A 12,907-nucleotide genomic window follows, 5' to 3' on the forward strand; every position below is an offset into this window, starting at 1 on the left:
TGCTGAGATGCTGCTTCTCCTCCTTCTCACCCGTTCACACTTCGTCCTGCTCTTATTCTGTGCAGCTCTTTTTATTTTGTCTCTGGATATGGATTATGAATTTAAAATAGCAGTTATTTGTCCTTTTGCACATCTCCTCCAGCCTACTGCCAGCTGTAGTGTGTCTGAATACGTACAGGGGCATAAAACAGAACGTACAACCAACAAAAGAGTGATTTATCTGAACAGAATACATGATTTAACGACGTCTGTGGAGCTATAGGACATGACGGAGTGCTGGTGGCTCGCTACAGCTGGATGGTTTAAAATGCAAAGGTTCAACAGCAGAATCGTGGCAGGCAGGACGTTGTGGCCTCGAATCTCCTCGCTGCTGTTTTTATTAAACTATAAGCAGAAACACTGACGTTAGAATCAGGCAGCAAAAACCTTTAATAATAGAGACTGATGTGATGTTCAAAGAAAAAATAATAATGGACAATATCTACAGATGAATATTTGTGCTGGACGTTAACACAGTAAAGCCATTTCACACATTTTGAGAGAACAAAATAATATTTATAAAAATACAGACTTGATGTGAACATTATCAGTTGTGTACAGTTTTTTGTTTTTTTTACAATTAGCTCGTAAATTAAAACAGTTTTTCTATGATTTCACTGGTTACTGTTTGTAATTTACCAAAACAGAGTGAGTCTATAAAATATCAGTAAATTATTGATAAAAAACAACATTTTTGGTTTCTCCGGTGCCTACAGTCGTACCATCGTGTACTTCTGGTCAAAGCACCGTCACTCCCATGAGGCGTCAGTGTGCTGCCTTCTCTCCCTCCCATAATTCCCGGCTTGCAGAGCACGTTCTGCTGCAGTCCCTGTAGGTGGTGACCCCATTTGGTCTCAAGAGGCTGCAATCAGAACCACCGTTACAAGAATCCCTCACCAGCTTCCCACCAGGCGGCGCTGCTGCTGCTGACTCAGAGTTCTCCTCCGAGGAGCAGCTTCAGCTGGAACACTTTTAATAACAGATTTTTCCCCTCCGCCCACTTGGAGGTAGTGGGAGCTGGGTGGAGATGAGTTCAAGATGCTGCTACGCTACAGCACAGCAGCACCGTGGACGGACCAGAACCCAGATCGTAGCGTCTCATCTGTGAGCTACAGCAGCACCGTGGACAATCTGTAAAACATTTACTGTAGATGTATGAACACACACTCGCTCTTCTACAGAAACAGCTCGTATGTTCTTTACTCCTCATCATTAATAACTTTTCTGTTTTTTCTCGTCACTGCGCCGCCTTGTGGACCAATCACTGCTCAGACTGCACAAACCCGCCACAGATACAATCTGACACATCATCAGCTTTTCATCAACAGCTGATCAACTGTGTTTTGGAAAATAGTTGCTCCTGTTGACATCCAGCACACATGGAGCAACGCTGTCCTTCATTCAGAGTTCTGTTTTGGCCCATTTGGGCACATGTACGGCCAGTATCAGCCCTCTTGTAGCTCAGGTTCTGGTCTACGCCGCCTCCTGGATGATGCTGCTAATGTTCCTGTGTGCTCCCCAGCCAGCGTTTCTCCTGTATGTTTGTGGACCTGCAGTGCAGCACATAGCGGTGGGAAGGACCTTCCCTGAAGCACTGTGCATGAGTGTTTTCCTTTTAATGAAATATATCAGTGTTCTGCTCCACCACATTCATCTGGCGGCTGTTTTAAGACGAGGGTTTCACACAGTGGCTGCAACACGTAGCTGAAGACTGAACCGGCGGTTTCCGACGTTTTTGGCTTCTTGGGCTCACGTTTCAGAGGTCGGGGAGATGTTTCCCGCTCACAGACATGTTCAAATGATCCAATAACTAAACAAAAATCAAATGTTAGATACAAATTGAAAACAGATTTTTTATTCTTTTTTCCTCTTCCACTGATCATGTTTGGAGCCCTCAGGTGTTTGACACACTGATGTCTCACTGTTGGTGATCTGTTGTCTTACAGTACATCAGACTGACCAGACTTGTACTTTAACGTTCTTCCTGTCGCTGCAGTTTGCTGCTTCTTCTTTATGTCGGAGGATTTTTCATGCAGTACTTTTACATGTAATTGAGTATTTTTACATGATTGTATTGGTACTTTAGCTTCAGTAAAGGATCTGCTGGTAACTGAGAACAGCTCCGTGCTGTGACCCGTTGGAGCAGTGATAGTGGTACCGGCTGTAAATCCACTGACCCGATAGACAGCACACATTCTCCCATTTTAAATATAAGAGTATTGCATTTTATGTATGTATAAGAAATGTGTGAAAATCAGAATTGTGGTAAACTTGGCATTTATCTTTGGGGATTTGTTGAAAGGTTTTATTGAACGACGGGACAAACTGCAAAGCTCTGAAATGCTGATGACAGCGAGGTGTGGCTCTCTGTCCAGCCTCGTCTTGATGTTAGATCAGTTATTTTGTCCTTCAGGTGAACGAGATAATTCAGAACGTGAACTATCGTCGAGGCGAGCGCAGCTGCTGATGCACTGCAGCCACAGACAGACCAACCCGAGGCGGCCGCCGGCGATGACAGCAGCAGAGATAATGATCCAGTGAGTGGTGAGGGGGCGACGGGTCGGCTCAGCAGGACTCTCCAGCCGGAGCTTTAAGAAGAGATGCTGACTGTAGAACTGGTCGCTTGTCTCTCTGTCTGTTCCTCGTCTACCTTCATGCTGCTGCATTGCGGCTCCTGAGCCCAGTCACCACCGTGGCTCTGTGAGATCTGTGTTGTCAGGAGAAGCAGTTCTCTGCCCTGCCTCAGTGGAAACACACACACACACACATATATAAGTACTTCTATACCTGTGCTCATGGAAACACAGACTGTATGTGCTCAGAGGATCCGTGTAATCAATCAAACAAGAAGGTTAAAGTCACCTTCTTCCCATTTCAGCGCTGCAGTGTTTACTCCCCAAATACACAGACGGAGGCAGTGAGTCACACACACACCTTCATCAGTGCTTCAGAGGTCTTTCATCTACAGGAAAAGGGCATCCCTCCTCATGTGACTGCAGTCAGGAGCCTCTCTGCTAGCCCTAACCCTGGCTGTTCTGCCTCGGTGCTGTGAGCCCAGTGAAACATCGTCTCAGCAGTTTGCTGGTTCGGCTGTGTGATGGATCATCGTAGCTGATCCAACAGATCCGTTTAAAGCCAACGTGGGCTGCTTCCTCTGTTTTCCCGCCTAATTGATCCCACAATGCCTCATCTGTCTGGCTCCTGCACCACTTACCAACATAAAGCCAGGCCCGAGGTCGTTTTTATTTTATCGTTTGCAGACAGACAATCCTACACGTGGCGCTGTGTGGAGTCGGGTTTGGGCCTTCATTACTGCTGCTGGACTCAGTGTGCTGTCAGCTCGTTGTTACAGCAAAATGAAGAGTGAATGATGAAGCTCCGTCCTGGGCAGCCCTCTCTAAACGGGTTGATCATTCTGTGGTCCTGCTCAGATCAATGCATGCAATGAGATTTTAGCCAAAATAATGAAAAGGTTGAGAATTTAAAACTGAAATATTTGTAATCAGTTTGTTTCTTAGGGTGGCAGCAGGTGTCTCGGTGGTTAGCACCGTGGCCTCACAGCTAGAAGGTCACCGGTTGGCGTCCCAGTGAGGACACCCGGGATCTTTCTGCGTGGAGTCTCCATGTTCTCCCCGTGCAGCGTGGGTTCTCTCCGGGTTCTCCGGCTTCCTCCCACAGTCCACAAACATGCTGAGGTTAATTGGTGATTGTAAATTGTCCGTAGGTGTGAATGTGAGTGTGCTTGGTTGTCTGTCTCTAAGTGTAGCCCTGTGATAGACTGGTTACCTGTCCAGGTGAACCTGCCTTCACCCTGAGTCAGCTGGGATAGACTCCGCCCCCCATGACCCTGGTGAGGATGAAGGTGTAGAGATGATGGATGGATGGATGTTTCCTGGGTGTTCACACAGTGTTGAGCAATAACAGACAAATGTGTAGATTTTCTTCAGACTCGTGGTCTCTACTGACCCGTCATGCCTTCTGTCTCGTGGAGTCTGAGCGAGGAACAACTCTGCACACCCGTCGTCTGACACTCAGGTGGAGGCTGAGGATATCATCACCATCACCCACAGCTCAAACTACAAGAGACTGTGCTTTAGTTCCTCCAGGCTCCTCCGAGGTCCGTCCGTTAGTCGTCCATCATCACTGTGTTGACGGCCAGAAGTTCAGCATTATTTAGGTTGACTTAAGGCCTTGGTCTCCATTGGATTATAGGAATTCAACCAATGCAGAGGCCATGGAGAGATGCTTGCATGCAGTCCTCCAGCAAGCCGATCGAGGTATGAAGCAGTGCAGAGGTCGACCACTGATTGGTCCTGTGGTGAACGATGCTGACTCAGCAGGACTCTACGATCACGGCTGTGTTTCTGCAGCATCAACAGTGTGCTCATGCACGAGCAGGACGGTCACTCTGGCACATGCTAACGAGCTAAATATCACAAATCTACCTCCAGGATCAGAGACGTTTAAATGTCTTATTGGCAAGAATTGATTTGAAATCAACTCTATTGACTGAGTTTAATGAGCCATCAGACAGTGGAGTGTGTTGGTCTTCTGAGCAGAGGGTGGATGTACCAGAGCTTCATGCTGGACATAAACAACATACCATCGATGGAAGGTCTTTTTTTTTTACCTTAAAGTGATCACGAGCTCCAAACGCTGCTCCAACACTCAGGCTCTGTGCTCTGGCCTCCTTTGTCCTCCTTATTCATTCAGAGCGATCTCACCAATAACTCGTGTCGCTGGAGGCTCGGGAAGCGCGAAAACTGCTGACAGGATGTCAATACGGCGCTGATTGCAAACGAGCAACTGGTGTATGTGTGGGAGCATCATCGGTGGCGCAGAGAGAAACGGAGCTTGACAGGCAATCAGCAGGAGGCAGCCTTGGATGAGTGCAGGAAAGAGAGTCGTGTTAGCACCTGAGATCACAAGACCGGCTTCACAAAGCTGCTGTCGGCCTGCTGCTGGCTGCTCCAGGTTCCTGACGCAGAGCAGAAAAGTCTTTTCATGATGTTCAGGCTGTACTGTTTATCAGAAGGATGTTAAACATAAAGCAGGAGTTGAAGGAGGGTAGGAGTTATTTTTTCTTCCAATTGTGCAAAAGAACAGTTTCATGTTGTGGAAGACGAAGGTGAAGGTGAAGCTTAGAAATGAGCAGCCGGTTGTTTCTCATTTGTTCTAGATGGAAGCTCCAGATGCACTGACATCAGATTACCTGAGCCTGGCTCTATAGTCCTGTTCTAATGGGACAGAACCTGGTCCACAGGTACAAGTATAAACCTTCTCATCTAGTGGTCACATGTGCTAGAAACGTTTTCTTTAAACCTGCAGGCCCTTTGTCTCCCCCTTCTGGCAATGAGAGTAATTACACAAACAGGGTCACACGTCTGTTGTATGCTTGGCTGTTGACTGCTGATATTTTCACACTATAATCCATCCACCCAAGCTTCTGTTTTATCTGTAGTGTCAGAACCTGTTCGTGGAAGCTCTCCAGGTCTTTCCTTCGTTGTCTCGACCGTTTTAGTCGTTGCTGTAACCTGCTCTGTCTCCGTCCATCCACCGTTAAATGCATGCTTCTGGTGCGTCATGTGGGAACATGACAGGAGGAACCAGGTCTGTGGAGGAACCAGGTCTGTGGAGGAACCAGGTCTGTGGAGGAACCAGGTCTGTGGAGGCTTCAGCTGATCGGCGGTGTGTGTGAAAGTCTCTCACTCTGGCTTCACAGCAGACGTCCAGAGACACTCAGCTGTTTCCAGCCATTCTGGCCTTCACTGGGTTTTTCTTTGTACAATCCAGATTATTTCTGGTGTCATGGTTGTATTTTTATAAAAGATGACCCTTGAGGTGTAAACCTTGACCCTGCCCTCTCTGCAGGGTTGTTCTGATGCTCTCTTTTACTCTGCTTCATGGGGAAACACTTCAGCATCCAATCAGGCTGTGAAAGGAGCTAATTTCCTGGGCGCTGAAGTCTAATGAGGGTGGAAGAGAAGGCTGGAAGTAGAGTTTACTGATGAATAATAAGTCATTATCAAAGCGTCTGCCTCTGTTCTCCTCTCATTATCTCTTCCCATCACATTCCCCTGACGTTACTCTGATTCCTCCTCCTCCTGCCTCCAGGTCTGATCGTGTACCTGGGGATGATGGTCGGAGCCTTCGTGTGGGGCGGCCTGGCTGACCGGATCGGCCGGCGGCAGACCCTCCTCATCTCCCTCTCCATCAACAGCGTGTTTGCCTTCTTCTCGTCCTTCGTCCAGGGCTACAGCTCGTTCCTCTTCTGCCGCCTGGCCTCTGGTGTGGGGTAAGCAGACGGATGAGTCACACAGGCAACGGCAGCAGCCGGAGCTGGAAATGAGACGGTCACGACGGCTGTGGCGCATCAGCTAACGTGACGAGCAGAGCGACGCCACGTCACAGAGCGAATAGACATGCTGCAGCTATGGTGCTGTTCAGGGAAGGAAACCCTCCATCAGAGGGTCTTCTGTGTACGATGCAGGTCAGGGGCTGCATAGAGCTGCTGGACCGGGCTTTTGGCTGCTACAATTTGTCTGGAGGCACTTTTAAGAATAATTTCATACACTTGAGTCAACAGCTTAGAAACAATGAGCCATAATGAGCTGTTACTGATTACAGTTAGGAATCCGTACGTCACAACTCGGCCGGCTCGTAGAGAAGCTGTGATGGTGGTTGTGCTCCTCATCTGAATGCATCTGTTGAGGCTATTCAGAGGATTTCTGCCTGTGTGAACACTGGTGGCCAAATGCCAGTGAAATGGCAGCTCTGTGGCCGTCTGGCATTCAGACCTGACCTTCACCAGGCTGGACACACGGCGGCCGAACATGAGTTTGTCTGGATTCAGCAGAAACATTCTACATGAACACTGTGTTGTTGAGGGACGAGACAAGAACATTCCCCCAAACAGAACCGGTCCAGAACACGGTGGACCTTTGAGTCTCAGGCGCTGTGTTTCCAGACATGCATTCTGGGGCGATTCCAGGGAATATGTTCAGTAGATGCTTCAGACGTGTGCAGTCTAATAAAAACATTACAGGAGCTTTATTTTGAAACCCTCAGAACGTTTCTACCAGACGACACAGTCCCTCAGACGGGTCGGGCCTTTCCTGTTCAGCACCCTTATAATGTGAGTTAGGATCTCAGACAACCACCGAGTTTATTGTGACATCAGATCCATGCTTATATTTTACTGTGTTTCCAGTTGTTGCCCTGTGCGTGTCGTTTGTGTTTTACATAAAGATGTGTGCACCGTGAACTGATGCGAGAACAGGAACAACCTGGTGAATGGAACCTTATCACCTGTTTGAGGCTAAATGTGTCCGAGGGCAGGAAATGAAATGGATTTTTCTAACCTGAATGAAGCAGCCCAAAACCTTCCAGTTCATTCTGGGTTTTCAGTTTGGCCACTGGATGGACTTGTAGATCATTCAGTGCAGCGATGCAGCAAAAACAAACACTTCCTGCACAAACAACCAAACAGGAAGTGCGATCCAACAAAATAAAAGCCAACAACATGAACCACAAGCATGTGACTTTAGTCTTGTAACATCTGCAGTTGTGTCCTACTGAAAGCACTCAAGAGTTGAAAGCAGAGTAGGACTGAATTTGAATTTAAAACCTTTATTCACTCATCAGCAGTCACACAGACTATGAATGTACCTACAGACGGTACAGAGTGAACAACGATCACACTGTGAGTCTGCACACAGCAGTCTGTTCCTTCTCTTCCTTATCTTCTCCACCGTTTGCTGCTCCTCCAATGCAGATTCCTCCTCCTGCTCGTCATTTCATTTTCCTTCCTCTTTTCATCCTTTCACGCCTTTAACAGCATCGGCGGCTCCATCCCCATCGTGTTTTCTTATTACTCGGAGTTCCTGGCCCAGGAGAAGCGAGGAGAGCATCTGAGCTGGCTCTGCATGTTCTGGATGATCGGCGGGATCTACGCCTCCGCCATGGCCTGGGCCATCATCCCACACTACGGTGAGAAGAGCAGCTTCACATCATTATCATTAAGAGAGACAATACGTCTGGTCAGCACCACAGTTTTCACAGCCGTGCCAAATGCAGATTTACAGTGAATCATTATTTCACTAATAGGACTCTTCTGGCTGGTAATGATCTAAAGAATGACAAGAAGATGGTAAGACGTGGTGTTAAGGATGAATGTGAACTGTTTGTACCGGCGACCGTCCAGCTGTGTACACCTGCAGCCCCTAATGAGACACGGGAGGAGTGGTTTTGTATCGGCATTTCTTTTCTATATTTTTTCATTTCTTTTTTATATTCCGGCTGGAAGAAACCTGTTTAAATAAAAATTCACTGTAAATCACAGTCTGCGTATGAATGTTTCTGGGTTATAGTCGGGACTAACGCGATCAGTGATTCCTCTGAACCACAGAAGTCACTCTAAATGAACTGCAGTGGTCAAAGGAGAGGATCCAGCTGATCAGAGCCCCTCTGACCACCGATCACTGCAGGACGAAGCGTGTGCTACCAGACCTGTACAGCATCACCAGAGGAAGCCTCTCATGCTCTCATCTCCTCTCTCTGTCTCCTGGTGCAGGCTGGAGCTTCCAGATGGGCTCGGCCTACCAGTTCCACAGCTGGCGTGTCTTCGTGCTGGTGTGTGCCTTCCCCTCCGTGGCGGCCATCTCTGCCCTCACCACCATGCCTGAGAGCCCCCGCTTCTTCCTGGAGGTCGGCTGCCCGTCAGCTCGCACCACACTCAGACCTTGAACACATGCATAAACAGCCTTAAACAGCAGGCGTCGGTGCATCACAAGCGTCAGGGGCTGCAGACAAATGCTTCTCTTTCCAGAATATGTTGAATGACTACATTAATATGCACATGTAAACATCTTGCAGCAGGCCGAGCACCAGGGTAGCGCCCATTCATCAGGTCCTGCTGACGCTTTTCATTCCTCTGCAGAACATTTTGAACAGAAAACGAGGCAAGATCATCCATGTTACTAATGCACATGTTATTTTATCTTTAAACTCAACATATGATGTTAAACTCACGAGGATGTGATGACACCCAGGTAACAGAACAGATTTATTGTGTTAGACGTCCTCAAAACTTCTGTTTGACGCTTGTTTTCCCAACTGGAATATAATAAATAAAGTTCTGGTTTAATTAACATTAATATATATATAACATTAAAATGTACCGTTCTGTCAGCTGATAACTTCATTTAATGCCGGCTGTGTTCTGAAAACACAGGCGGCTTCATGGTGTGTAGAACTGGAACACGTTTAATAGTTAGATAGTTAAATAATATTATTTCTCTGTTTATATTACTGATTTCTTTTATTCTAGTTGCTGCCTTAGCGGTGTGTCTCTCATTCAGACATGCAGACGTCCTTGATGCAGACAAACATTCAGGTTTAGTGAAAATGTGTTGCTGATATTAATAATATATTAGCAATATATTAGTCCATTTACAGTCTCACTGATGTCATTAAAAGCTCACAGCTCGAGTCTAATAAGTAAGTGATTGCACTCCTACGGTGAACACTCACGACAGGAACATTAACTCAAAGGAAAGATGAGCCAACAGGTAATACTGAAGTAACTCTGGGCAAAAACTGAATTTTAAAAAAATGACACTGAATGAATGAAGTTCATGACATTTCCCATCATCACTTATAAAAACGACTTGATAAAACCAGTCAGCACTCAGGCCTCGTGTTGTTCCACATTAACATAAAACCTACAATAAAAACAAATGGAGGTAATTATAGGGTTTGAGGTTTCCAGCAGCAGCAGATGAGACGCTAAAGAAAATACTGACAAACACATTAACACACTGGAGCACCATGCAAGGAGCTGCCTGACATCAAACCACCTTCAGGTTCAGTGTCTGGCCCATGTGGGATCGAACCGGCAACCTTATGATTAGTGGACAACCCGCTGCACCACCTGAGCAGATCTAGTCCCACCTGAGCAGATCTAGTCCCACCTGAGCAGATCTAGTCCCACCTGAGCAGATCTAGTCCCACACAACCACCTCACACACACTTTGAATCCTCCTAAAGTCAGAGGACATCACGCAGTCATTGGCTGAAGATGCAGCTTTGTTCAGAACAGTCACAACCGCAGTTTAACATGAAAGAATTAACCTTTACTTCATTTTATTAAAATGTTGTTTAACCACAAAGTCCTCTGAGATCAGAGACGGCACACAACGAATAAAACCAGGACATGTGAGTGAGCAGAGGATGTGGTTCTGAAGTCGGTTACCTGCAGTGACAGATGGGTGGATGGGACGTCACTGAGCTCTGCCAGTGTTTTCAGACTGACTTCTTATTATCTGTTATTGTTATCTACGTGTCTGATGTCTCCAGATGTGCGTCAGAGTGTCGCTGCTGTCACGTCTGTTTCTTGATCCTTTCATAACATCTGATGATTGAACACAACACACAGAGTTTCACAGTGGATCCGACTGGAGTCCTGCTGGAGTCTGACTGAAGAACCTTGAGGATGACGGCGCTGCTCCAGCATCGCTCCACCTGACCCAACACCAACACTCGCTCACACCTAAATGCGTTGTGTTCCTCCTCCAGAACGGGAAGCATGACGAGGCGTGGATGATCCTGAAGCAGGTCCACGACACCAACATGAGGGCGAAGGGCTACCCAGAGCGGGTCTTCTCTGTGAGTTACGCTGCAGAACATTCAGCCTTTCTAATCCACTGGTGCTGTGTGTGTGCACAAAGCAGCATAGTGTGTGTTCAGAGTGTGGGCTCACTCAGTGCAGCAGGTTTAGAGCTCTGTGCTGCATAATTTTGCATATTAATGAGTTAAAACAGATGTGCTTTAAACTCCTGTAATCTCTTCATGCCTCGAGCTACACAGTTCACAGTGATACTGACATGTGGTGCCATAAAGATATCCCATAACCTCCTCTTACTGCATTAATAAGTAAAATTAATAATAGCAGCTGCCTGTGTTTCATAAATAATAGAATTAATGGCAGGACATGAGTCATAATAATATGCATGAAGAGTAATATTTAAATGTTTAACGCTGTAGTTTCATAATGTAGACATCAGTGAATATCAGAGACACGTGTCCAGAAGAAGAGCTCAGATCTGAAGCTGTTCAGTGACGGTCCTGTTCCTCCAGGTGACCACCATCAAAACGGTGAAGCAGCTGGATGAGCTGGTGAACCTGGGCGACAACGCTGCCTGGCACGAGAAATGGAGAGTAAAGCTCACCTCGCTCTTCCACCAGGTTTGGTTTTTTACATTTACTGTGTTGTTATGTTGGAACGCCTCCTGTTGAGATGGTCAAGAGAAAAGAGGCAAAACACGGGACGGGGATGTCCAAACCTGGTCTAAACATCAGGATCAGGGCCAATGAAGCCAAACTTTAGCTGACGGACATCCTCACAGATCTCATGCCAACCTTTTGTCTACTTCTGCTGGTGTCCTACATTTAAAAATAATCTTGATAAATGCCTCAGATGTAGCTGTGGCACCTGCCCCTGGGATACAGGAGCTCTATCCGGGCTGACCCCATGTTGGTTTAATGGACGTCATCAGGTGCTATAGAGGACTCCTTTACCAGCTAAACTCCCACAATGCTTTCTGCTGCCAGCATAGAACTGGACAGCTCCTCTGGTTGCTGCAGTATTAGACAGTGAGATGCTCCACCAGGTACCAGGTCCTACAGCTGATCTGTTATACCTGAAGTGTGTGTTGTCATGGAAACGTGTTGGACTGATGACTCAGCATCAGCAGGTACAGAACACTTAATGACTCACAACGGATCCTGTAAAACCAGAACGGAACCAGAACGTCCTGACTCTGAGCCTCAAGCCAACTAATACGGATTACAACAGGTTTTAATAAAAGTGAACACAAGTCTGTACGTCCTCAGGTCCTTCCCTCGAGTCTGTCGAGTCCAGGAGGCTCAGACCAGTGACGTGAGAACAGCCTCGAGTCTGTCGAGTCCAGGAGGCTCAGACCAGTGACCCGAGAACAGCCTCGAGTCTGTCGAGTCCAGGAGGCTCAGACCAGTGACACGAGAACAGCCTCGAGTCTGTCGAGTCCAGGAGGCTCAGACCAGTGACACGAGAACAGCCTCGCTCAGCAACACCGGGTCATTTTTTTATGTGTTTACATCGACAACAACAAACTTGTTGATTGTTGGTTTTGAACGCTGAGCAGAGCCGGGCTCCATGTTGACGTCTCCTTCAGGCCTTTGAGGTGAGGCAGCAGTCTTGTCCTGGTCCAGATCCAGAGGACGGATATCGATCTGCTGACAGAAGGAGCAGATCCCAGGATGATCAACTGTTTCCATAAAGCAGGAGTTTCTATATATAGAAGGTCCTCAGGGTTTATCAATAACAAGCATTGATCAGGACTGATGCAGCCGCTGTGTTGTTATAATGCATTTCTAATGAAGTGTGGTTGGTAGAAGCAGGAGGCTTATTTCTGTGGTGATCTCGTCTCTGTGTGTTTATTTGTGTGGGTCTGTTGGCTCTTCACCTGCACAGAGCTTCTGGGACGTGGTGTTTGCTTCTTACAGACGCCTTCTGTTGTTTATTTACTGCTTTTATCTGGCTGTGCTTCATGTATATTATTCTGTGTGTCCGCTGTGTCTCTGTGTTTTCTTCAGGTGTGGAGTAACTTCCAGACCGTCTTCTCGCCCGAGTATCGCCGCACCACCTACATGATGATGGCCGTGTGGTTCTCCATGTCCTTCAGGTGAGGTGGGCTTCATGGGGCATGTTCAGCTACCGGTTCCTCACTAGAGCAGCAGCTACAAACACAGCTGGCTGCTGGATCCCATACGTCTGCTCCGTCAGCGTGAACAGATTTTATCAGCTGTTGCTAAAAGATATGAAGAGCTC

At 47.1% G+C, this 12,907-nt stretch overlaps 1 protein-coding gene across 1 annotated transcript in view; it reads left to right on the plus strand.

The window, feature by feature from the left end:
* Window positions 1–12,907, plus strand: part of sv2a (synaptic vesicle glycoprotein 2A) — a 28,131-nt gene that overhangs the window by 7,577 nt on the left and 7,647 nt on the right. Inside the window, exons 2-7 of the mRNA XM_008281086.1 lie at window positions 6,154–6,334; window positions 7,877–8,028; window positions 8,612–8,745; window positions 10,615–10,704; window positions 11,176–11,283; window positions 12,673–12,761. Coding sequence (XP_008279308.1) covers window positions 6,154–6,334; window positions 7,877–8,028; window positions 8,612–8,745; window positions 10,615–10,704; window positions 11,176–11,283; window positions 12,673–12,761 — 754 coding nt within the window. The remainder of the gene's footprint in view (window positions 1–6,153; window positions 6,335–7,876; window positions 8,029–8,611; window positions 8,746–10,614; window positions 10,705–11,175; window positions 11,284–12,672; window positions 12,762–12,907) is intronic.

The sequence above is a fragment of the Stegastes partitus genome, unplaced genomic scaffold (genome assembly GCF_000690725.1).
Source record: "Stegastes partitus isolate 25-593 unplaced genomic scaffold, Stegastes_partitus-1.0.2 Scaffold222, whole genome shotgun sequence".
NCBI classification, from domain to species: Eukaryota; Metazoa; Chordata; class Actinopteri; family Pomacentridae; genus Stegastes; species Stegastes partitus.